Genomic DNA, 26,810 nt, shown 5'->3' with positions numbered 1-26,810 from the left:
TGTTTTGTACCTGACTGCAGAGGGAACATTAGAAGCAGGGCACCTAGGAGAACGTTCTGGAACTTCCATCGCCACCATCGACTGCTGATGTGTGACACCCTGACAGTGAAAAAAACAAGTGAACTCTCTCTCAAAAAAAGCAAACGCTCAAAAAAAAAGAGTAAATACTCAAGTCATAACACGATTAATACTCAAACACACACACACTCTCTCACACACAAACACACACAGTCTCTCTCTCTCTCTCTCTCTCACACACACACACACACACACAGAGAGAGAGAGAGAAACATATTTAAAATTGTACAACTAATGATTTAAACAATAGAGTGATGGCTTTGAAATGTCACATACATTGTAGATGGACATACATTGGGTTGAACTGCTCTCTCTCTCTCTCTCTCTCTCTCTCTCTCTCTCTCTCTCACACACACACACACACACACACACACGCACATACGCACATTCACACAGAAGAAGAAAAAGTAGTGTACCATCTATTTATTCATTCTGATGTGTCTGCAATTTGAAGGTTGAAATTATGTATTTGTGGCGTGGAAACAACGTTTTTGCACGGAGACAGACCACACTAATATCATACCAGCCTTCTTACATAATAACCAATCAGTCTCTCATGTCAGCTGTAATGATTTCCAGCACAGGCGATGCTGATGTGAACTAGTTTGGTTTACACAATGACTTAAAAGAGGGACTTCTTTTGTGAATAAACAGACCATAAGATGCATCTTAATACACTGTCATTTGCCCGTTTCTCCTAGTCATATCAGAGGCTGTTTGAGCTTGGTCAGACAGGTTTTTATACATTTTAGAGACCAGGTGACTATGCAATGAAACACGAAACTCTGCAAAGAGGTCAACAGCCAGAGAAGTGGTTGAGAGTACACTTTAAAAAGTGTTTGGTTTATTTCTGTTGGGAGCCCTAACTAAACAGGGATGAGATGTAACATAAATAAAGACGATATGGTCCCTCAGTTAGGGCTGCTAAAACTGTGTTTTTTTAAAGCAAAAAACCTTTTTAAGTACCTTGTGAGGGCTTTACTGTCATTTAACTGCAAACAAACTGCCAGCTACATTTCCATTTTCACTGTATAAATGACTCTTGGTTGTCTCTAAATGGAGACAACGCTTTTCCACAAAAGATCCTCCATCCATTTGTAGGAGACAACCATATTCCAAAGCCAGTGTGTTTAACCAAACTGGGTTACCATTAGCTAATCATACGGTCGTGTAGCAGACCCACAAAATAACAGGGTGGATGGAGCATCTGCCAAGAGGCCCTGCTCTCCCTGACTGAAGAAGAGCTTCTGAGGAACATATGGGTGTAGTTACAGTATAGCCAGCCCTCAGTGCTTTTCGTCTGGTATTAATCATTAGCATGTATATTTACCCATTTAGTATACGTTCCTGCCCAGAGAAACTCACTCAAACAAATGTCATGGATTTAAAAAAAAAGAAAAAAAGAAAAAAAAATAGTCGTTGTTTTAAGAAAACATTAGCATGTTCACTCATCTTTGGCCTTTAATAAGTGCTTCACTTTCCCATGGTAACTTTCTAGAGATTTCTGGTAAAGAGCTGGCAGAACTGTCCTTTATTCCTCTCTGCGGCACTGGTGGGATTAGCTCTCAGAGAGACGATCTTGGCATTGTCTTCATTCTATGTTCCATTTATTATATGAAATATGTTTTGTTGGGTTTATGTTAGGATTCTGTTCTGGCCACAGAAATTTTCTCTAGAAACCACAAGCTAACAATCCTCATTCTGTGACACGAAACTTTACCATGTACAAGTTGGCACTGCAGGAGCTGGCACCATAAGCCAACAGTATTAAACAGAACTTTAGTTGAGGATCCATTTCTCATGTATCTGTGTATTCTGATACATGCCTGACTGAAACATGCTGTCTGAACAGAAATCCTTGGTGTACTGAAAGAATTGTGCCATCAACTGTGTCAGGACGATGTAACTCAGAAATGTAAACCATGGGTGAACATAAACGTCGTCAGAGGAACTGCACTTACTAGGGTGGGTACAACTTAAAGGTCATAAGGTCCATCCCTTACACATAGTACACAGGACAAACTTACATACAAACCCAGCCCTGATGGGGAAGAATACATGAACTAGAGTTTGTGTGATATGATATCAAAGAACGAAAAAACAGGAGAAACAACTCTCCAGTATGACTGCTCCCATCCGGTAAACAGAGCATGTTTCAGGAGAGTGGGGCATTGAGTGAGATGTGAGAGGAGTGCTGGGTAAACACTGTGTTATTGATTGAGTTTCTACAGGCATTGACGCGATGTGTGTTTGTGCGATGGAAAAATATCGTACACAGTTCAAGATCAGAAAGAAGAGAGTAATGAGCTCTCAGTCAGTCCATTGCATAACAGCCAAACCTCCAGAGCACCCTACATGATTTCCCACTGGGTCCTGAGGCTGTTTTGCACCTCACTCATTACCTGCTGAACAGTGGTCACTTCCAGTGGACTTAAATTAATGACCCTGGTTGCCTCATTATAACTAATTGAGGGAAAAAAAAATTTTGCATTGTAGTCTTTCTATTTTTGACACAGGCTTCTGGGTGCACGATGTCTCACATACACTTGATACTTTAATTTTGTTGAGACAAAGGTCTATGACCTTCCATAGTAATCTTGTGTCAGAAGATTACGTTTCACAACAACACGTCTGATACTGGAACGTAATCAGCCAATTCATGGGATATCGCTTATCCATTCCTCCGTTCCATCCAAAAAGAGAACAGACTGGAGGCTGCAGGCTGTTGACTGGGATGGTGACACAATAAATGTGGTCTTAGAGTCATATTTTATTTAGTTAGGAACAGTATTTGGTTTGTCCTGTACCGTACCTCACCCAGGTTATCATTGTCTTAGAGAACAGCAAGGTTATCGAGGCTGTCTTAGGAAGGAAACCATTTTATCTGAGGGCAAACCTACATCTATATCCTCTAGACTCACAAGTCTTTTTAAAAGTTTAGGCATTTCCCTGCATTCCTGAAGTCAGAGGAAAAGACATTTTTCAAACAACTAATTTTAGATGTCTTTTTTTTAATGTTCCTCATTTTAATAAACTGGATGACCTTTTCTTTCTAACAACTGCAATGAGAATATGAGGAATAAATGAATCTGAAATTATTTGAACAAAGAGAATCACGTTTTTTTCTCTGAGCATAGTGAATTATTTATTTGTGGCTAGAATTAAAGACTTACAGCAACATAACATTGTACCATTATTGTCTCATCTTGAATTGCTCTAATATGAGGCTGTACAAGAGCAGAGTAGAAGTGCCCATCTAAACCTCTTCCCAATATGAAATTCATGTCATTCGTGACATTATGAAAGAGCTCAGAATCATTGTTAGGGGTTCACTGCTCTCCTCCATGAATATGGAAATGTACATGCATGTCAGTTACAGAACAGGGTGCTCTCTCAAAGCTCCCAGCTAACCGCATAAAGAACTTAATTCACCGACTCACAAGATGGTGCTTGGCAACCCCAAAACTGACATTCACCAGTCTTAGATATCAGAAAACAGAGCTGCCTAATAGGGACAAGGTATAGATTTTCAGGCAGGAAAAAAGTGCAGTCTATAAGGGTCCTCTTAAAAAAAATCTATATATATATAGAGAGAGAGAGAGAGAGAGAGAGAGAGGAACTGTATTTTTGTCTGAGAGAGAGAGAGAGAGAGAGAGAGAGAGGGAGAGGGAGAGAGATAGAAATGAGTTTTCAAAGGGAACTCAACTCTTGCAACTAACAAAAAACCTCTAGCGTCTCGAGAAAGCATTGGTTTATCAGATTTTGACAAACTCGAGAGGTCTGATATTTGTCACTGGTGGAGGCCAGCGGAGCGCTCAACACCAGTCCATAAACTCTCTGACATCACCTAATATTTGCGGCCCAGTCTAAGAAATTCCACATTTAGCCTCAGAAACGAGCAGCCGAGCGTCCCGAACTGAACCATCGTACACAACATTTTTGAATAAATATTTAAACACAGCACTGTGTACATGTAAACCACTGGAAATCCTCTGAACATTGAAGCCCTCCCCGTACACGACAGTATTAGTGTGTGTGCATGTGTGCGTGTGTGTGTGTGTGTGTGCCATGAAGTAGGCTTGTATGTCAGCAAAGCCGTGTTTTACTTTCTCATTCATCTTGTTCATTGAAGTTTCATAACGGTGACAGAACACCTTTGAATATGCTTCAAGTTTGAGAAAATATTTCCTAAAGCCGCCGCGAAAAAAACTAAGAAAATTTTGCATATAAAAGAAATATAATTAATTGCAACCGTGCGAGGATATTTTGTTCCATCTTTCACTGGCCTATAGAGCATAAAATCTCAGCACATACACATAGCCTTCTTTAAAACCGGACGTACAGCAAACTTGTCAAAACAAGTTTCATACATTCAGTTTCTTTTGGTTTTGTCAGATTACCAGTAAAATCAAAAGTTCGCAGATAAACACTCAAGCAAAGTTCCAATGCGTACGAAACTACATATGGGTAGTATTCAGTAACTTACATTATTTCATTGAAGTTCGTCTCTTTGGAGAATCATTATCTTCCCTTTTCGCCCAAGCACAGTTTTCAGCTTTAGAAAACTTTCAGAAGTGCCTTCAATTTCAGATGGCGACGTTGGTGAAAATCAAAAACTTCTGAAACATTACCACAAATTTCACAAACTCCTGTCAACACCTCTCTTAAAGTAAAACTGGTCAGCAAACTCGTCTCGTGAACCTGTTCTGAGTCAGGACAGATGCTGAAAGCAGCAGCAAGGCTAGTTTACGAGTCAGAGCTGCGTCCTGTTCCGCAGCTGGAGGCAGTACTCACTGGCGCCCCACCCTGAATTAGGCTAACTAAAATCCCCGAGGCTTCGAAAAATGACCTCAAAACGTTCGGAAGAACAACACTCCAAGAATTACTTCTGTTAGTCTTGAATGAAATTAACCTGACAACGTAATTACTGTTTTTACTGACTTTAGCTTTAATTACTGCCGTTTGTTTAAGATTTACTAAAACTGATCAAGTTTCAGCACAAGCTAATTTGGAGTTAATCTAACTCTGTCATAGTGTTCTCTGACACTCTAAAAGTGAATCGAAAAGAAAAAAAAAATCAGATCAGCCAGCAACTTGATTTGTTTTCAACGTCAGTTGTAAAGATCTTCCAGAGCGATACTGCAAGTCGCAAAAGGCTCGGATAATTGATTTGCATAGGCTGTGTAGCTCCGTTACAGTGTCATCTTTACGCATTCACTGTACGCAATACAATTGGACCGTCATCAAAACTTTTCTTTTACGGCTTATACAAGCGTTCCTGACTACAGCAAATTTTGCGCTCAAAGTGAGGTTTTCCCTAGTCTCCATAATGTCGAGAACTAATTCCGCTCAACATTAACAAGTAGAACAGCGTCCAGGTCTCAGTTGTGGCATACTGACAGTGAAGTGGAACTGCAGGTCATTACGTTTCACCTAACTGCAAATCACAGAAGAGTTTCTAGGTAGTTTCTTGGAACAGTTCGTATTACTCAGTCGTTTTCAGTGTCCTACCAGAAGCTTTCATGTGTCAGCATTCATGTGTGCGGGTCCGTGGTTTACATACGTTTTACACTTAATCTGTGTGGACTGTCTAAAGAACGGGGTGAATGCCAACCTGTTCTGCGCTCATGACACAAAATAAAATACATCATCTTTTTATTTAGGCCTTATGGGGCAAACATTGTCAGGTTGGCACTGCTCTTTGGACTGAATGGAAATATTTGCATTTTAACTTTTTGGAGCCCATGTCTAGAGGAATTTCATCTGTCCATGGGCGTGGTCCTTATTGTTTACTAATGTCTGTCATCATTAAGTCAGTTCAGCTGTGCTGGCTGTAGATGACATGTAAAAACAGCAATACCTGGAAGTTGTATTCCTGTGCACATCCTGGACAGAGACTTTGCATTTAAAGAGAAGACAGAAGACTGTACACTGAAAGGTGACATGCTATGTTTATGAAAGTACGCACGAGCACTGCTTGAATGTCACTGTAAATGTCGTCTAATCCAGTAGCCCCCTCCAAAAACAAACAAACAAAAAAAACAAACAACTGTAATATCTGACACTAAGAAACCTGAATGTGATCTCAATATCTTTAAAAATTTACAAGGATTTCAGTTAGTTTTTTTGTGTGTTCTGCTAAGGGAATGCTGTTACCTCCTACCAAATACATAAATCATTGGCCAATAGCAACTACTACCAAGTCATACCTTCAGTTTTCTTAAAACCAGGAAAAATAATAATAATGCCATATGATTGTTGTGGATATCTGCAAAAGGAATTTGTCGGTTGTGTTTTCAGAATATCCAACAGCTGTTGACAAAACCAACATTTTCAAAGTGTCAGATGTTCATTGACAGTTATTCAAGGATCAATGTAAAAAGGTGTTAAATTCTATGTAACACATCTGTAAAGTCACCTAGCTTTTCTGCTGTGTCTTTCAAAGAAAAGAGATGCTGCTTTGGAAACAATCTGCTTTGAAGAAAAATCAAGTCATCCAGTGAAGCAGTACAAACCTTAAAGCAAAGGAGAATCTGTGGAAAATCCCATCTGATTTTAATTTGCATCTGCCACACTACCATGAACAATGAGGAAGGAAAGGGTTCAGGCAAATGGAGATGTTTTCAGCGATAATTCAATCAGCCCCCAGATAAGCTCAGTGCCCTTTCTATTATACTTCAGGCAACACTGAGGCAATGAAGAACAATAATAATCATAAGGTTGCCTAATTAAGCATTAGAAACATAGCTTGGGGGAGGGAAACACAGAGGAACCTATAAATTCAATAGATTGCTTCCTGAATGTGAGACATTTGGACACATTGTGATTGTACGTCGTGTGGCTAAAGAATACAGTGGAGGTTTTGTCACATTCACTTTTTAGAGTACACAACGCATAAATAATAGGTCACCACTTTTTATTGGGTGTGTTATGAATTTTTTCAGTAGTTTTCAATGCATGCAATGTACACAAGGATATTAAGTTTCGCTTTTGCAGAAGTGAAAAAATTATATTCTGAGTTACACTGAAAACATCACATTGCAGTGCTGACTTGAAGATCAGTTCCCATATTAGAATGAGAGGTTTATAAATGTGAGATTCAAAGAATACACTGAGGCAGACACCTCACACCCCCAAAGCTCAGCTCAGTAAAGATCGTTTGAATTAAATTGAATTAAATGGAAAGCTAAATTAAGACAAAATCATGATGATCTCTTTGTAATGAAGTAATGGAGCACTGCTTTGCCAACATTTTTTATGAAAAATATGTGGAAAATCTTCCATGACAGTGATGTAGTCATTAAGACCAAAAGTATGACAATGCACCATTAGCTTTCATCAACTACTTCTGTTTTTTCAAACAATGGTTTATGAAACAGTGAAGTTTTCACTAACAGTTTCTTCTTTAAACACAGATAACATACTGTTTCTCTTCTGTGCTTGTCCACGATGTGTCATTTTCACATTTTGTTGAATGTACTGTAGCTATGAGGGAATACTTAAGTGTGACACCAGATCATTTTTAGAAGTGTTGGTACACATTAGTTAAGTTTCCGTGATTACACACACAGTGCATCTAACCCATCCAACACACCAGTAGTGAACACACACACCAGACTCAGGAGCAGCATTCCGGGGAGCATTGGGGTTAAGTGCCTTGCTCAAGGGCACACAGCCACGGATGTTGGAATCAAACCAGCAACCCTCCAGTCACAAGCCTGGTTCTCTAACCTTTAGACCACGGCTGCCCAATGGCTAAGCCTCTCCCTGGGTGAACCACCTTCGTGATCATGGTATCTCCCCTGCCAGGTAAGTATATATATATATATATATATATAGTTATCAAATGACCAAAGGCCCCTCATGACATTGAGAGACAAAGCAATTCAAATTAATATTGACACTGATGATCCACTCAGCACATGCCATCTGTGTGCATAACTTGGCTTTTTGAATGTTTCACGATCCATAACCACTGTGTGCACTACAGATCCCATGGCTTTCTGAATACAGACATCAGCCTGCAGCTGTGGAACACATATAAGCACGTTTCATTTCTGACATGCTAATAGCTGAATGGTGGATATATGTTCTTGGACATGCATTGCTAAATTTGCCTGTATAGAATTGCATATGTAAACTCATGAGGAAGTAAAAAGAAAGAAGTGCATTTTGAAATAATAAAACGGTGGCCAGGAGGGTTGGAATGGTCTGCCCACAGATAATTGCACTTGTCCGTGCATGCATTTTTGTAAAGATTCAGAGAAAAAGATAAAGTATCTTTTCTACATTTTAGATCCTTTAAAATGATCTGTACGGATTCTGGGTCAACCAAAGGCTGCTAGAGATGACAGAAACAATCATGAATGTGACACTGACTGTATTTACTGATAGCATGCAAGTGAATAAGGCTATTCATCATAGTGGTACAAAATTCTCTACTTGGTGTTGAGAAGTGAATTCACACAATGTTAATTTTTACATATTTAAGAAGTTAAAAAAGTCAGCATTCCTACTTGAAGTGCTAAATAACCTTATAGCAAATTTCAGTCTCTCCGTCTTTCGAAATCTTGTTCCTTACTTGTAAAGGAAAACAAACCAGAAGGCCCATCCAAGTGGAGAAAGGTGTGAAACAAGCGGACTTCACTCCTGAGAAAATGAGTCATCTTGGTTTTATTTAACTTTCGTTGGGTTTTACAACATATCTAATGACACGAGGACACTAACTCCTCAAATGACAGATAACTCACAAAACTAGCTGTTTAGTCTGGGCTGTATAATTAAAAAAAATGAATATGTGAATATATATATGCACTGTGTATATATACATATATACATACATATATATACACACATGCACACCTGTATAGAATGAAGTATCTGACTGAATTGTGTGATATGTCACACTTTACAGATGTAGGCATGGCCAGGATTGACGTAAACACAGCTTGTTAAAACCTTTAAATTCAATCGTGACCTCCACTAATGGCTTGAGGCCAGCTTTCTCACTTAACTAGTAGATTGGTCATCTATCTCTATTAAATATCACATAAGAAAAAATTAATACTACCATACCAGTTAAAAGTCATGAACGCATTTATTGTTGATCAAGATAACAGGGAAAAAGAAAATAATGCATGAATTTGTCAGCATAACAGTAAACTAATTGCAAAAACCTTCCACCAAGAAAAGAATAAAGTCTTGAAGAGAAGCACAGTAATAGAAGACATCTATATAAAGAGATGTTGACTTTCAAATCATTGTGTTGAAGTAAACAGAGAACAGGAACTCCATCCCAGAACGTCCATGAAGGTTGAGAAAGTGTGTGTGATAGAGTGTGTGTGTTAGCATGTAAGTGTGTGTGTGTGTGTGTGTGTGCGTGTGTGTGTATGTGTATGTGAGTTGGTGTAAGTTAATTTGAAAACTGACATAGTCTTAGATTATATGAAATCCTTGCTGAGACCGGATTGTTTCTTTTTTTTAAATAGTGTTAAGAGGGCACTGCTTTTGACTGATACAGCAGGAACTAAGGAAGTGGCCTCTGGTAAGTTCCTCTGGGGCCAGATAAGCGATACAGTGGCTTGAGGTGAGGGGTGGGGGCACAATGGCCTCATTCTTTGCCAGTGGTTAGCAACTTAAGGGCCTTCTGCAGATTCTGCACAGCGGTGGCCACATCCTCGTACTGGAGAGCACTGCCAGCGTATTTGCAGTACTTCTGTGCTCGAGTGAAGTCTTCTGGCGTCAACCGCACGTCTCCTGTAAAAAAAACAAACAAACACAGCACAAATCCCTCAGCAGCATATTTAAAGATTAAAAGGTACAGAGTTGAACAATTGGTCAACATTTTATTTTGGTCACAGTTTTGAGAGGGTAATGACTTGAGGTTACATTTAAGAAACAGGTAAGGGAACAAAAGCAAGAACATACTCCAATGAAGCATTACACAGAACTGTTTAAAGGGGATAAAAAACCAAATTACAAGCACTGAAAAGCACGGAAATAACATGACTCTCTTATTAAAATGGAGGAGGAAAATAAAACCCATAAATATGTGAAGAAGCTGTCATTTAGGCCACTCAAAATCATAAATTCAATCGAAGCACTCAAAAAAAAAAAAAACCCCAACAAAAAACCCTGATATCACTTAAGTACAAGAGTGCTGGCCAGCTGTGGCGCGGGGTGGATGTGCGGCTGCCCGTGCAGAGCTGCAGTTCACCACCGGCTGGGTAAATGACAGGGTAAGGAAAGGCAGAGCAGACTTGACACATTCATTTACGGCTTACGCTGGTGGCCACTTGCCATGGCCCTGCCTGCGGCTTTCATTTCTGCACCACACTGCAACCTAGGCTTGGCTTTTCAGAAGGGGGAAAAAAGAGGGGTGGGGTGGGGGGTTGATTGACAGCTGATGCTGAATCTGGCCTTTAATGGATACATGTCTTTAAGACCACCATTAAAACTTTTTTTATGTCTTTCTGGGAAAAGAGGGGGGGGGGGGTATCAAGCTCTTTTTCCTCATTTATTCATTCTTTTTTCATGATAGTAATTATGTTGCTATATTGGAACATCATCCAGAATCTGTCCACACAATAAATGGAGCAGTACAAAAAATGCCATTTTATCACACATCTTCATCCCTCTGATTCATGGACAGGAACACAGAGTTCACAAGTCTGTGGATATCCACACTAAACCCCTTTAACAGACTTTTCTTCCTTTGGGAGTCACAATACCTAGCTCCATTAAGACGTCCAGTTGTAATAGTTTGCGAACAATTTAAACATTCACGCTTGAGAATATGTGCACATGCCTTTTCGCCCCTGTGGTCCTGTCTGGGAGCCAGTCCTTGCAGCTGAGCTAGCCCTGCCTGTTACCTACATTATTTCATTTACACATGGAATGTCAAGGCTAGCTGTGGACTGCATCAAGCTATTTATTAAATTATACACACTAGTGACACTGCAACTGGTAACGCAGTCATTTTCTTTTCATCAGACGGAGGCCGTGATCATTTGGGTTTCGTCTGTGGTCATACTTTTCCCACCAGTCCTGGAGAGCCAACGCTGTGGGTCTGTTTTCCATAAACGCTTTACAAGCAGGTCCGTTTTGTGCCACTGCCCCGCCCCCCCCCCCCCCCCTCCTCTGGGCCCAGTGTACGGCCGAGGCAGAGCTGTTAAGAGCATGTGTTGAGTCCAGCTAACTCTCCTGCTCCATAAGGTTTGTGTGAAACAGCTAGACTGGGTAAATATTCACTGTGAACTATGTTATTTTATGTTTCACCGTCAGCTGCTGAAGGACTTAAACTAAACATTTCATTTTCTCCAAAACATTTACAAGAGTGAAGTTGGCAATGTGGCAATAGCATAGCTCTCAAGGACACTTTATTCTCAAGGCTGTGCTCCATTATGTCAGTGGCACACTTTTTCATCCTTAAAATAAATGAACATTCACAATAAAGAAAAGTGAAGAGACAAATGTCTTGGGGGCATTAGTGAAGGTTAACCCTTGTTCCCTGTGGCTCTGGCATGGGTTGGAAAAGGTGATGGGGAGGAAGAAGATGAAGATGGATGTCGGGAGGCCTACCTTCCTGATTGGTGTTGAGAAGCGATGGGTCTACCACTGGTACAGACCGCGGAGCAGGCACAGGTTTGCCAGGATCTCCTACACACATGAGAAGAAAAAGTAAAGCTCAGATTCTCTACCCCTGCAGACACTGTTCATTTCCTGATCAACAGAGGCAATTAAACCCTGAAAAAAAACAAAACTCCAGATGCATTTTCATAATAAAAACTTAAGGACCTAGGGAAATTAAGGCACAGTTTGTAAAGTTACACCTAATAACGATTTGATTGAGCTTTTCTGAGTTGAGCTTGAACAGCCTGCCAAACAGTTCAAGGGGAGTCCTGCAGTCTTGGATTGTACATTGTGCTTTTAATCACAAAAAAGGAAGAAAGAAAATCATTTAAGATAGTTGGAAAAATGTTACTGCTGATCACTATCAGTGTGGGGTTAGAACAAAGCCAAGATTCTAATGGGCAGATTATGTCACTGAAGAGGCTGTGCATCCTGGTTTTTTCCCCAAAACACTCCCTGAGTTTTGTTTTTCAGGTTTGGAGTGTCTGTGCGTGATTTCTCTAATTGAGTTATGGGGCACAGCACTGGGGTCATTTGGTGGAGATTACTCACTTCCACCATGTCTGGAAGGCTAAACGCAAATCAAAGAGCACAGGAGCCTGCAGAGAAAAGGCATCCAGCACAGGGGGTGCCCACCCCAGCGGTCTGCTCTTCGGAAAGGTAACGAACTGGAAAAACAGGAAGGAAGGCTCTGGAGACTGACACAATCAGAACCGCAGCGCTGTTCATGAACTTCATGTGACCATTTACCAACATCACCTGCATCACCACTAATCAGCAGTCCAGACTGTCCTTGTACTGTCTGTGATCTGAAGTGCAATTCACAGTAAGTGGTGAATCTTGGACGTAAATGCCAGAACGACAACAAGCCACGACACAACCCCCTGTCTTTTACTAACAATGGGCTGTCAAGGGAAAACGATTACACCCCTGCATGTGTTGCATGCCAAAACACACAGGCACCGCTGGAGGACCTGACATGGCCGATCCCGTGGGGATATGCTTCATCTTGCTGTGAAAAGACAAACAATTTTCTTTGGCAGGGTTCTCAGCATTAACAACACCTTTATATGACGGCCCATGTGAAATCCTGCTTTTGAAAATAACTGACTGCACGTACAGCTTGACACAATTCTGCTGACAGGCAAGTGAACAGCACTGATTATCCAGGTGCTTGATTAATTTAGTTATTGGCATTATTCATGTGTCAGGCTGCATGTCAAACCGTACAAAACGCTCAGAGGGGCAGTACATGAAAAAGGATCTCCCAGTTAGACAGCCTTCCTGAGCCAAACTTTCAAAAACTGTCCAATAAGAGAAGAGCTAAGGACTGTTCCAACTGTTTCATGGACTAAACCCCAGAAGTGTTACATTGTGGATGAGTCCATTTCTGACCTGCTGGAGGGGGTATCTCTGCAGGAGTGTTGGCTGGAGCATGGGAACCGGGTGGAACTTGGATATTGTTAAAGTTGGATGGGGACACGGATCCAGGACCTGGGTCTACGGCACCGCCGTGGAAAGATGGCTGGGAACCTGGTGGAAACTGAGGAGTTTGGGACGGTCCTCCACCTTCGGCTCCAAATTCATCATCTGGATGGGAGAACACAAGAGAAAACACACTTATTATGTAATCTGGTTTGGAGAAACTAAAAATAAAGTTCCAAACAAGTACAAAGAAAAGAGTGTTTCTTTTGCCATCAGCACCTTAACAAAAAAAAAAAACCCAAAACATTATTTTGTCCAAACGTTACACTCTCACTCTCTCCTGGTTTGACACAATACTCTAATCCAAAGATCTTTTGACATCAAAACCAGCACAAACAACTCAAAAATGAAAAACAAACAAACAAAAAGCATTAACAATACGCCACTGAGCTTGCATGGACTGTTAGATGTTAGATATAAAAATAGTTTGGATTGAAAGTCATTTTAAAACAGACATACAAAACAGTCTAAACAGTTGGAATAGCGAATCAGTCAATCTACGCTTGAGGACTGCAGATTGCATTCTTCAGGAAGGGATGCATGCAAGTGCGTGCGCACGCGTGTACGTGTGTGAGTGTGTGCGTGAGTGTGTTTGTGTGTGTGTGTGTGTGTGTAAGTGAGTGTGTGTGTGTGTGTGTGAATGTGTGTGTGTGTGTGTGTGTGTGTGTGTGTGTGTGTGTTAACACATTTCATGTAGTGGAGGAACTGCTGTCTTCTCTCAGCACACTCATAAACACACAGTAGTGAGATGACCAGATTGTGAAGAGCTCCTACATTCCAGTGTACACAGATGTCCAGAACAATAACTATAATAAGAAGTGTGGGCTTGTGAGGGAGTTTAGTGCGAGACCTCCAGCAGTGCTACACTACGGCTCTTTTGATGGCTGTACCATTCTGAGACCACAACACTCTACCACAATCACTGACTGAATATGAAAGAAGCTTTTCTCACAGCAGGATGTTTTAGAATTAAACTGATTAGGATCTTATGCTCAGGACCTTAGTCATCCCATAAACTTATCACAATTCCAGGCTCTTGCAGCTTCATTCTGCGTGGAGGAAATATTTCAGCAACATTCCCTTTCTTTCACTTCATAAAACATCTTGCAGTATTTGCAGTGCACTCTAAATCAGAATATTTTTGTATTTAAACAGAAATTTAGCCAAAAGAAAAAGTCATGCGAGATTGCCTTAAATCTTACCCAACAGTCACAGGCTTTAGCATATACGCATTTTTTAAAAAAAGATATATTTATCTTAGTATAATACATGGGTGAGTGTGTGTGTGTATTATGATGTAGGCTATTTGTAACCCCTGATTTTTGAACACTGATGTATTAGATGTGTCTTTAGGAACTCTCTGTCTGACACCACTGCACTCTCACTGAGCTGGCCTAGACTGTTGGCTGCCTGTGAGAGTTATGGTTCGAACAGTCTTTTTATGGCGGCCAATCTGACTGACTCAGGATGAACGTTAAATCTCAAATAAAACTCACCATCCTCGTGTGCTCACCAGCACCAAACAAAACTGACAACCTCAATCCACTCCACAAGTGTAACAGATGCCTGGATGCTTAATGGGGAGAAAGTCAAAACTCTCCACGTGTTCATTCCAGACTCCACGACTTTCCAAGAGAGTTTTAAACAGAACATATGACATGTGACATTTTTGCAGTGGGATCACAGTGGATCCAATGGTCACAATGTAGACTTTAACAGTCAGTTTAAGTTCCGTTCCATGAACCATACTTGACGATAGAGTGCAGTTTCTCGTGAGCCAGTACAGGGACGATGACGTAATGTGTATGAACAGGACACCTTTGCACTGACGGGGAAAACAAAGCAGAATGAAGCCATTTAATAACCTGCACACAGCCCAGAGTTTGTCCACTGCAACTGTGTTTCCTAATACCAACTGCATGTCTTATTCTCTGCTGATAAAGTCAGGCAGTCCTGTGCATTCCAATAAGCAAACCTCTCAGACACATACGGTTTTAAATCTTCCAGGATGGCTTCTACTGCTCACTTCTCCAATACCTCCTCACCTACTCATTTATTTTACATAATGTCTACAAGATGACCCTGGATGCAGAGGCCGTCACCACAACCAGAGTGAAGCTGTCTGTTTTAGGTGAAGAACGAAGCACTGGCAAGCATACTGAGCATTACAGTAACTGTGACTGGAGTCTTTGTGTCAGTGAGAATGAGTCACAGTAGAACCCTCTCCTCCTCTACTTCACTAGCAACAGTGCAAGCAGGTAACTTAAAAAGAAAGACCGGCCGTGAAAGAGAACTTTTACTGTATAACACAAAGACAACATCTTGGCCTGACCAAGCACAGATACGGGAATAAAGCCATAAAAACCCAAGGAACATTCTCTGGTAAGGGAAAATCTCATTGGTCCAGATTCTCAGAGACAATAAACATGATGTATTGTATGTTTAAAGCACACTGTAAGATTGAGATAACTACATTTTTTAGGCAATTTCCTTCAGAGGTTTCAATAAACATCATACTGAAATGTCAAACAAGAAATCAGCTGGATCATTTTTTGATCTGGAACAATATTTTTTTTCTTTTACTTGGACATTGGGGGTGTACAGTGTATATATGATTAAAGCATTACAGTTTCATGACTGGATTGTTTGAAATGCGTGTTAAATCCTGTTCAGACACACATGCACATGCACACACACAAGTACAAATACATGTATACACAAATATATGCACACACAAAGTACACACACACATACACATACACGTACACACACACACAGAAACACACACACACACACACACACACACGCAAAAAATTAAATATGACGGAGAATATTATTAAAAAAGAACCTTAAATTATTAGATTTCTAATTAATTGCATTTGTGCTGAGCAGACGGTTTCCATCTAACGTACTGTTCCTTTGTGTTAAGATTTCCAAGCCTAGGCCAAACCTTAGGAGAGGCAAATTCCAAAAAATTGAGGCAGATATTGAGGAAATTCCAGCAAATTGTGGCTGGGGTTCACACTTTAAGTCTTATTAAAACAATTCCATGTTCAAAATATATTTCACAAACCCCAAGGCACACTTAACCTTATGAGAAGATCATTTTACTCTAAAAACGATTTTTTTCTGAGGCTAAAGGCGTTTAGGTTTGTCTACGCCAACTCTATTTAATGCCGAGGTAAAATATCGACATAAAGTCTCTCTGAGAGGAAGAGGAGAAACGACTGAATGAAAAACACATTTCAGTGTTTTTTTGGACAGAGATACTCAGGTTGAATTAAACATGCACCTTTTGTATTCTCTGCCCCTAATTCTCAAGACTTTTGTCAGAGTTTTATTTTCATAACTCAAGGTGGAAAAAATCGGGCTGAGGCAATTCAAACAAACATTATGCTCTTACGAAAATAAATCCACATCAGTATAAAAGCAGATGCTCGAGAGGGATTTTGGACCGAAGAGAATTTTTCACTCATAGCAGAATTATATGGAGACCAAATACTCGTGAAACAGGAACAAGCCCATTTCCCTGCAGACTGGAGCTTTGGCTCCCCTGACACAGCATTAACTGACTCCACCTGAACCGATCAACACTGGACGGCTTTGTGCTGCTCAAATGCTCAAAGAAGTCGTGATTATACGGCCGCAAAATAGCCCCTCTTTTCCCTCTTAAAGACAATCATACCCATGTAGGAGCTGTGAGGTCAAACAACAAATGCATCAGTCAGCTTCTTTCCAAATTACAGTCTGTCTAATACACTTTCCCTCTTCAAAGAAGACGAGAGAGACACATTAGGCAGTCCAATAAAAGTCCGGGCAGACAAAAGCTGTCTTTTCACTTGAATCAAATGACAAACTTTAACAGTTCCCCTGTGTTACTGAAAGACAACAGCACAGTACATAATATGAGAGTTATTGAGCTTGAGAAGAAGACACTGGTGCTAAACTAAACGACAGCAGTGCGTGATAATTGGGAGAAGAAACCGTTAACACATGCTGAAGTGGATCTGTCTGCCACCGGTCGGTTTTTGTGCCTGACTGATGTGAACCACTCTGAGTGATGAGTCACTTTAATGGCTGAGCAGTGAGGGACTGAAGGATGGCCTGTGCATTGGGACCCACGGTGTCCTGCCAGCCTGTTCACAGAACAGAATAACCACACTCACTGATAATTAGGAACAGAGAAAAGGGAAAAATGTAGATGGGAAACAGATGTTTTTTTTTTTTAATCTAAATCAACACTGAGAGGTTAGAGTTCCATCACATACTGTTGTGCTGTCTGGCAAAAAAGCAGGAGGATTTATTGTCATATTAAAACATGAATGATAAGACTGATTCAATTTCATCCATGATAGATGAAAGGCTGGCACAGAGAGAGAGAGAGAGAGAGAGAGTTTGTTTGAATCCCTCCTGGTGACAGACTACCTCGTGGTTTGACAGACGTTCTAGATATGATAGACACTTCATGGAAAGTGAGTCATTATAACAACTGCCAAAAATAATCATATGGGATGTGTATAACACAGTCAATTACAGCACTAACAGATTAGTATGCAGTTATGCATACAGGGAAATTACGCAGTATGGGCAGATATGGGCCTCCTCAAAACATGCCATGTCGTACGACTCCTAGATCTCCCAGACTTTAGAGATAAAGGCTTTGACCCAATGTGCTTGATTTATAATGACACATTTTCACAAGTTAATTTCACTGATTTATTATAACACTTTATCACTGTGATCTTGAATGAAGACCTGTCTCCCATAATAAAGATGTGTCCTAACTAACTTAAAGTTTACAAAACCTCCATTTCCCATTTCCCACCATCTCCTTTCCTGTAGAGATTCTGCCTGAAATGTGAAAGACAAACAGGAAGAGACAGGCAGGATGATATGAGCTTTCCTTTGGTAGTATGACATGTCAGGGGAGACTAACCATGCATGAGATCACCATTCAGACATAGAGGCCCACTGACTGCATGTAAGACCTCAGCACCAATAACATAAGACTGACACACTGCAGTGTCCCTCTCCAACCAGTCCAAAATAATCCGATTTACTGAGAATGAAAGTTCAACACTCTTCAGCTGATCACAAAACAATAAGAGAGGGAAAGTACGTGCACCACAGAGTGTGTGTGTGTGTGTGTCTCTAAGGACCATTTCAGAGATGATTTCATCTCTCACATGTGTAGGTCAAGAGAAGCGCAGCACACCCAGCAGATGTTTTGAGGAGATCTCAGTGATCTAAGCTGTGTTTGACTTCACCCCAGCCATGACCCCCCCCCCCTCCAAAAACAAGCTCCAGCACCTTAAAACTCCACATGGAATTATTGGACAACGGATCCCTTTCCTCCAATCCCAGTCATATAAGTGTCCTCCCAAATACAGTGACATATTGCAAAATGTCTCATTGTCTCAAAAATCTTACATGTAATCTGGGAGGTAACAGCCATTGGATCTTCCTATTCCTTTCGGACAAATAAAGGCCGACCAGCGTGTCACATGGCCATGAAAATGTTCTCATTTCACCCTGGTCGTTTTAGTGTAGCCTGACGCTTTTCATGGTCCTGCATCACTCCATGTGTTTGGCTGTGTTTTCCAAAGCAGCAGGGTAGGCAGACAAAGCCAATGGGAGAACAAACACAGAACTCACCTAGAGCAGAGCGCAAGAACCCATTACAGAACAAAACCACTGATTTCCTCTGAGTGCAGTCTACCAACTTCTTTCATGTTTCACTTTTTCAGTGGGATCAACAACAAATATATTGCTCTGGTTTACAATTCATTTTGGCCTGTAAATACAGACATCTTGTCTTTTCTGCCCCAAAGTAAATTGTCCTATAGGTTTAACCTGGTGTGTTACAGCTCATACTGTGAGTCTGACTCAATATAGCTGAATATAGGTGGAAAATGGAAACTGGTGCAAATGCTTAGCATCTTTGGGAAAATTATTCCAATTTGTTGCTGAGATTCTTAGTACAATAGGAACACTTGTGCGGCATTCAAATATTAAGGCAGTGGTATAAGCAATTCGGCGAACATGTGGATGGAATTCTTGTTGGCATGTTTGTGTTGAGGAGAAGCGGGTCACAGTGTTCCAGAATGGAACAGAACGCTTGGCCAAACTCTTCTCATGTGTTCCCGCACATGCCTCATGTTTTACTACACACAAACACTGAAACCTGCTGCATATGTGGTACTGCCCACTTTACCACGTATGTTTATCAAATTAGTCTGACATGTTTTTCCCTAACACACACATGCAGAATGCATGTACAGCTAACACGGTAACACATGGTTACATGGTTATAATAAAAGCATTGTGGGTAAGATTCTTCACATTAGCCATTGTATGTATCTATGTCATGGCATAGACTCTTAGCCTACAGCTAACTGTCAAATGCGTAAACAGATTTTCTGTGGCTGATACATCCTGTTTTCACTTTCTACTATTAGACTCAGCAGGGTCGGCGTCCTGTCTCAGATGGCCCTGTTAATCCAGCCTGAGCCTGCGCAGCCGCTCCCTCCGCATTCTGTAGCGTTAGCAGCCAGTGCTATTAGTCGCCGTAAGAGAGAGAGCGCATTCGCTTTTTGATGACAATCCTGACCCTGCGGACGGGTTCCACAGCGTCACACGAGAGAGAGAGGCACACACCCCTGCCGCCAGCTCACTTAACGTAAGCTACGTGAGTCATTACACAATATCTGGATAAGACGCGCTTAAAGGGAAAGCAGCGCGTAAGCAGCCCTCTCCCATAGCCCTCCGAGTCCGCGATAAGACACACAATGGGATAACCTTTACTGATTTAGGCCTGGTGCCTGATGCAAGGAGGAAAGTGTCAATGTATTCGAGCTTAAGGAGTGTTCTGTTTACAAGAGTTAGGGAGCTTGTTTGGAGGGGGAAACCGGTGGCATATCAGGGCTTACCATATGCTTCCCCTTCCATTCCGATAGGTCCAGCTTGTGGGGTCTCGCCATTCTTCAGACAGTTGTGGATATACGTTGCCTTCCACCTTGCATACTTCCTGTGCTGGATGTTCTAGAGAAGTGTAGAGAGAGAGAGGGTCGAGGGGTGAAGGGTGGGAGAGTTTTCCAGATAAGCCAGCCCAATTAGGCCTCTCTCAAGCGAGCACAATGGCTAACGTAGTGTATGACTGTTTGTCTTGGCTGGGTTGGATGCGAGTAGGTCACTAATGGCTTTCTGTTCAGGCTATGACACACAAGTCCTCGCTCCTGACTCAGGATGAAACTACCAACCAAATTAACTCTTAGATTAAGCGAGGAAATATGTGGGAACACAAGTGTCACTTGAAGTGAGATCACTGATAACAATCAGTTGGATTGAGTATATTTTGCTAGTTTCTTTTTTGCCATAGGGGGATAAACTAATAAAACCAAGGACTATGATTTGATTGTACTCAGCATGCCGGCAAACCGAAAATGAATATCGAATGATTTTCTTTTAACGTTAAACATAAATAAGCGCTACACGTCCTGAAGGCTCCAGTGGAATCTGACAGCTCTCTTTTTCCTCTCCAGATCCGTTAACACATGTATGAGAGCTGAGACCTCTTAAGACTAGCACTAAAATGCTGCCTTTCTACAAGTAACCCAATACGGCACAATTCTTTGTGGCATACTAAAGGGAGAAAAACGGCACAGTAATGGCAAGGCACTGTGAGGCTCCATTGTGTGGGTTAGCGTTACACAGAGGAGCTGTACTGTTAAAACACTGAGAGCCAATGAGCTCCCGACTGTAGGAAAATGTCTGGCCCTCAGGGACAGCGCAGTAGTCAATGACACATTGTCCACTCTCAGACACAGGTCACTTCCCTCTGTATAAAAGACATCTGCGACCATGGAGACCGGCCCTGATGGGCCAGTGGACACACTGAAGAGAGAGTATCAAAAACCAGCTCAAACCGATGGGACCACACAAGCCATTTTCCCAATGCTAGACTTAGATCCTAGTGTGGGACGCTCTTGCAGCTTTGGGTGCGGCTTCCCAGTGTTTTAGGTTTCTCCTTTTCATTCTGTCTTAAAGTTTAATTAAACAGCCTATTTGCTATGGGTCTGATATCAGGAGGATGGGCTATAACAATTACATTGCTGACTTCAGTACTTTCAGAACATAGTTACAGAATTAAGTATAACAGGAGACACAAGAAAACAACTCAAAAGGGTAATGCAAAGCATTAGAGCAGTCACCTATACATTGGTAATCATACAAAAGTTACTTAACTAGGACTGATTCTTTAAATATGTCAAATATGTGATGTGGGTGAGATATTCATTGTGAATGGCATAAGATGGATGTCATTTGCTTACCTCCTCTGACAGCTCGCCAAACACTGTCAGCACATCCAACAAGAGGCTGGCCGTGTAAAATGACTTAATCATATTCCTGTGAAAGTAAATAAATAAACAAACAAAACAAGTAAACTACTGAAGAGTTAAAATATGTATTTAAGGTGGTTATTAATGTTTCACTAATGTTGAAATTGGACTGCAGCAAGAGACATGTGGGTTCTTGCAGTACTCTTTTAGTTTATTACATCTGTGACAGAGAAATACACAGAGCTTCCAAGTATTCACTCAAAGTTACCCATTAAGAGTCAAATGACAAACCTGACACTTGGAGCTGTCTCGTTAGCAGAGCAGGACGGTGCCAAGCGTCAGGAGTAAAAGAACTGTTTTCCCTTGAAATACAGAGAAATTTCAGTTCTGTTCGTGTCATTTTTGGATTTCTGCACTATGGGAATGAAGCAGGGCTTTAGCATGATCTGCAGGTGCCTTGGTGGCGTTTCGTGATTCTACAGAACTGCTTATAACCATCTGAACCGGAACCAGGGAAGAAAAACAACTCGTAAAGGCCCTGGCCATTCACAGGAAGAGTCAACACCATACAGGACACAGAGACGTAAGCTCTGCTTTGGGTTGCTGATACACAGAAGCACGTTGTAAATTGAGAGTTTCTTTGGAGCTATGTGAAGGTGGCAAGGCACACCGTCGCAATGAAAAACCGAGGAAGTTCTTTTTTCTTCAAGGTCAAATGTCGTAAACGTTTTAACTCCACACCATTACCAGCTGCATAAGACAACATTCATTACTTGTTTATATATGTCCAGCTTCTCGTAAATTGAGGCTGTTTTTTACCCCAGGGTGGAATATTAATCTATCCTACTTCTCGTAATCCTTACTGGAAAGCACTGTGTGTTAGCTTTGTTTTTGGAGTTTCAAACTGTGGTTTTATGTGCCTACATGTGGTACCACTAAAAGTACCGGCTGGATGTCGATGATTTCATCAGCATATTGCTTTTTTGCTATCAGCCCCCAAATCCATTTCTTGTTTAAATAAAAAAAAAGATTAAAAAAAGAAAAAAAAAGGAAAAAACAATTATCAAAAGCAGGTTTATTCAGTGTTTTTAATTTCCTATGAGCTCTTATGGAACAACCCAGAGAGCTGGCCCTGGTTTTGTTTTCAGTCCGCCGTTGTCTCCTGCTGTCGTGGGACAGATTAATCAGAGTCACACTTTGTTGAAGCACTGTTTTACAGTCTGAGCGCAAATAAAGCACGCAAACGTGTCCAACTCATGAGGAAATAGGAGAGCCTGATTCTACCTGTCAGAGGCTGGCGGGAACTGTGCCTAATTTCAAGTAACTGTGAAGGTGTTTGCAAACCAAGCAAGGTGTGACTAACTCTGGGCAATGTACAACAACATATGTGTACAAATAAACCTCCACATAGAGTTCTGAATGCAAAGAGAGAGGTTTTTTTTTTTTCCCAATGGCTCTTTTTCCTTGATCAGGAAGAGTCAGACTGAGAAGTCATAAAGCTAGATTGAAAAGTTAAACAGAGGGAATCTAAAGTCTGTTCTGATCCCAATGCTCAACAGTGTGGGTTTTCATGCGTTTTTTTTTTTTTTTTTCGTCCACTGTCTGGGGTCAGCAGATAGGACAGGAACCTTACACTGCCCCTGGCTGTTTGGAGGTATTATGTCAAAGATAAAGGACAGAGATATCTGGCCACTTCCTTGCTTTTGAGATAAGCGAAAACAGATTCATATGCCGCTTTTCTACTGGACATCAACACATAAGCTCTTCACTATCATCTTTTCCCCTTTTCTTTTGAACCAAACTGAAGAACGAAAATAGGCACGTTTTCAACGGAAGAATGGGATCTTTCTTTGTGGGAAAAGGTATTTACAATTTCATACCCAGAGAGAGATCAACAAGATTTCAATGCAGACCCAAAAAAGGCTATTTTTTCTGCAATTATCATTAGTAGCGATGAAATCCACAATACTGATTTATGCCCTCATTATTTAAATTCATCCAGCAGTTTCCCATATGAGTACTGCAGCCCTGCTGTTGATTAGGGCAGGATGTTTTCCATTAAGTCTCTGCAATCTCCATGCCATATGTCAGCAGAAACAGAGACGAAAAGTAACAGTGTGTCATTTTACAGACAAAGTTCAGCACTGTGCTTTTTAGGAACAACTAGAAAAAAAATTGGGCTAAATTTGGCTTTTGGACAGAAGTGCTTACGCATTGTTACTATTTTTTTTTCTTTTTCAGTTATGAACAATGTGCACATTGAGTAGTACAATACGGGGGTAAATTACATGTTGAGTCTTTGTGCTTACACAAGAGGAGTACTAAATAGCAGCCATCCAAAAGTTTCAAATCAATCAGATGAAAAACAAAAACACACAAAAAAAGTTGAAATAAATTGAAAAAAGCTCATTTAAAAAAATAAATAAATAAAAATAAACAAATAAGTGAGGCTAGCAAACATTTCTGCAAAGACAGAGGAGAGTTTCCTATAAAAAAAAAAAAAAATACCTGGTGTTGCAAGACTCCCCAACCCCAGGCACCTCCAGCCAGTCTGGTCCTGCCTATGACATCAACGTCCATAACAGACTCAAAGAGCCGAAATGACCTGTAATGCTAAACCTGGCTAATCCGCCATGTCTCGCTCCCAGGCGCTAGCAGCCAACAGTGCCAGTGCACACGCTAATTTTAGCCCACTGTTTGGTGCCTTCATGCGGAAGAGCAACTGTAGGGTTATTTTGTGTCACAGCTGAGTGAAATGAAATGATAATCAAGGTTGGCGTTACGTATTGAAGCACCAGAAATCTCTAATGTAATTTGCCATGGAGAGCTTCTGTTGTCTGCTGCAGCGCTGGAAGAAACGAGAAAGAGGTGGACAGGAGAAAGATCAAAGGGTAGCATAAGGTCAGCCTTACTTATGGAAACGCCCCGACCGGTCTTCGTTGTCGGCATAGAGGAACATTTTCAAGGCGTAGTTCTCGATGTGGGCGTTCCCAACAATCTCCTGGGTGATGGACTCGTTGTCACTCAACTCTTTCTTCATCTGAAACCACAAACACGCTCATTAGGAAGGCAGGTTCGATCAAAGACAAACCTTCATCAGTGGAAAAGATCAGATATCATGTAAAAGTCATCCTTCGTAATCTCTTTAGACACACAGCTCACTAACACACAGACACAAGCCAAACGTGAGCCACGTGCTGCCGCTGGAATATAGGCTCTATGTGTGCATGAATAATGCAACAAATCCAAAATGAAGGATGTTCTCAGAAGTTCAGTGTTTCCGTGGCATGACTCACTGGTTCCTGGAATATATCAGTCACCTCTTTGCCCACTGCAGAAGCCTGGTCAAATTAAGCTGGGGTAACATCAAGTGTTCTCCGGAGACCTGGCCCCCATCAGGATTACTGAATACACAATTGGCCCTGGCGGGTCCCTTTTTTTAAAAATGTTCTTTTCAACAATGCCAATAAACTAGGCTAGCAACAGAATGTGACGTCTACAGTACATGCAAAATTTCTGCTACACTGGCACATCAGCCTGGGTAGCCAACTAACCTACAGCAACACATCAGGGTCTGAGCCAGTTCCACTCAGTAACCCTTCTACCTTCTAAACCCAACAACAAAAAAAAGAAACAGGGGAAAAACAGATAAATGAGGCACACCTGAAAAACATATCTGCATTGTTTTGCAACTGTTGAAAATCTAGAGATAATGGCGTGATTTCTACAAAATGTCACAAAATATAAGCTTAGCTTTATTAAAAACTTGCATGGAAAATGTAGGTAATGGGTGTAGGTAGCAGATATTGGTAATAATCAAGTTATGTATATTATCAATACTAATATCAACACATAAGGCATTGTTGTTTTGTAGTATGTCTGCAGTATGACAATGCCTCCTTTGCAGTTTTTTTTTTAATTTTGTTTTTTTTCTAAATATTTCCTGTTCTTCTCCCCAGTGATTGTCTAATTAAACTCAGCTCATAAATGCAGCTGTCCTTTCAGTCAGACCAGGCTCCCCTCTCCACTTTAGCATGCACATTCAACAAAATAGAAACATAATATTCCCACTTGGTTTTTTTTTGTGAGAGCTGGGCATGCGTGGCTGTATTCATAAGGGGACTTAAAATTACAAAATATCCCTGAAATACTTCAGGGAAAAAAAGCAAACAAACTTTTTGAGTTATGCAAGTTTACAGTGAGAAGTGTATATTTCTACACATCCCCTCAAAGTGATGCAAGCGTTTGAGCGAAGACCAACAGCGGTTAGAGCAGTTGCTTCTCAAACAGAGTTTCTTCTGTGTAATCACCTATCTGAAACGTCCCTAACCATTCTGTCTGCTGCTTTTGCTGCTCTTGAGACGCTGCGACATTGATGGGACTACATTTTAGTGACCAGTCTCTAACGGCCAGCTTCCAAAAAACTGTATCCTTAGCCGTCCTTCGGCTACAGAAGTTTCTCTCTGAGATGTCAGTGTGTTGGAGAGCCTTGGGTTTCCTTGTAAAATCAGTAAGGCAAATAATACTGTTAACAGTTCAACAGGTGGAAGGCAGGCACTTGAATGGACTCACTGTTCGTGTTTTAATGAAATCTCTACCTATCCTTAAAAAAAAAATGCAGTGCACAGCACAGTACATCACTTGTGCTGCAGGAGAATGCAAAAACATAACTGAGGAGCATGGAATCGTTCAGCAGGACGCAGTTAGAGGCTCAGTGTTCACGATGGCCTTTCATAAAAAGCCCATCAAAGTGTCAGGCCTCAGGTGGTTTTGTTGGTGCTCTGTGAGGACTTTGAGGTAACTGTGTGGAACAAAAGAACACAGGAGCCTTTCTGGACCCATGGGTCCATGTTTCTGAGGAACGCCTGTTGTGAACAGAAACATAAGGGCGTTTTCTCCTGGTATGACCCACTGAGTAACCCGCAGATATGATCATAAACAGCTGTCATATCACAGCCATACAGTGCAGTCCCCCCCCCCAGTCAATTGGGTCTGTTCAGCAAAGAGCCATTATACCTGCATATGTTTATATTTAATAGCATAAGGGAGGCCCGTTTGGTCAAAAACAATTACTTAACAACTTAAATATGATTTCATTTACTTTATCAAATGTCATCAGAACCACTGCTCTTAACCACAATGCCAAGATGTGCATAAAAGACTGACAGGGACTAAGGAACATACAAGTCCATGAAGCCGATATTTCTGTCCTCTAAGTATTACAGGCTGCAGAGTAGAAATCATTTATCTACGTAAATGGAAAAAAACTGTGGTGCT

General features: G+C 41.1%; 1 protein-coding gene and 1 non-coding gene across 4 annotated transcripts in view; both read right to left on the bottom strand.

Moving 5' to 3' along the window:
- Nucleotides 1-7,729: 7,729 nt before the first annotated feature.
- Nucleotides 7,730-7,895, bottom strand: LOC115811009 (U1 spliceosomal RNA). Its single transcript, XR_004025270.1, has one exon. It is a non-coding gene; the product is annotated as a U1 spliceosomal RNA (small nuclear RNA).
- A 1,297-nt stretch (nucleotides 7,896-9,192) lies between these two features.
- vta1 (vesicle (multivesicular body) trafficking 1) overlaps nucleotides 9,193-26,810 on the bottom strand; it is a 28,369-nt gene continuing 10,751 nt past the window's right edge. Inside the window, exons 3-9 of one of the 3 annotated variants that reach the window (XM_030771708.1) lie at nucleotides 24,446-24,573; nucleotides 21,525-21,600; nucleotides 20,124-20,235; nucleotides 18,273-18,281; nucleotides 13,105-13,284; nucleotides 11,659-11,736; nucleotides 9,193-9,834 (exon numbers count right to left, since the gene is read on the bottom strand). In XM_030771708.1, coding sequence (XP_030627568.1) covers nucleotides 9,689-9,834; nucleotides 11,659-11,736; nucleotides 13,105-13,284; nucleotides 18,273-18,281; nucleotides 20,124-20,235; nucleotides 21,525-21,600; nucleotides 24,446-24,573 — 729 coding nt within the window. In that variant the 3' untranslated portion in view covers nucleotides 9,193-9,688. Of the gene's footprint in view, nucleotides 9,835-11,658; nucleotides 11,737-13,104; nucleotides 13,300-18,272; nucleotides 18,282-20,123; nucleotides 20,236-21,524; nucleotides 21,601-24,445; nucleotides 24,574-26,810 lie in introns of all 3 variants that reach the window. The other 2 variants (XM_030771709.1, XM_030771707.1) reach the window with 2 other exon arrangements.

The sequence above is a fragment of the Chanos chanos genome, chromosome 4 (genome assembly GCF_902362185.1).
Source record: "Chanos chanos chromosome 4, fChaCha1.1, whole genome shotgun sequence".
NCBI classification, from domain to species: Eukaryota; Metazoa; Chordata; class Actinopteri; order Gonorynchiformes; family Chanidae; genus Chanos; species Chanos chanos.
Note: the sequence above shows the minus strand (reverse complement) of the source record. Positions and strands in the feature narration are given on the sequence as shown.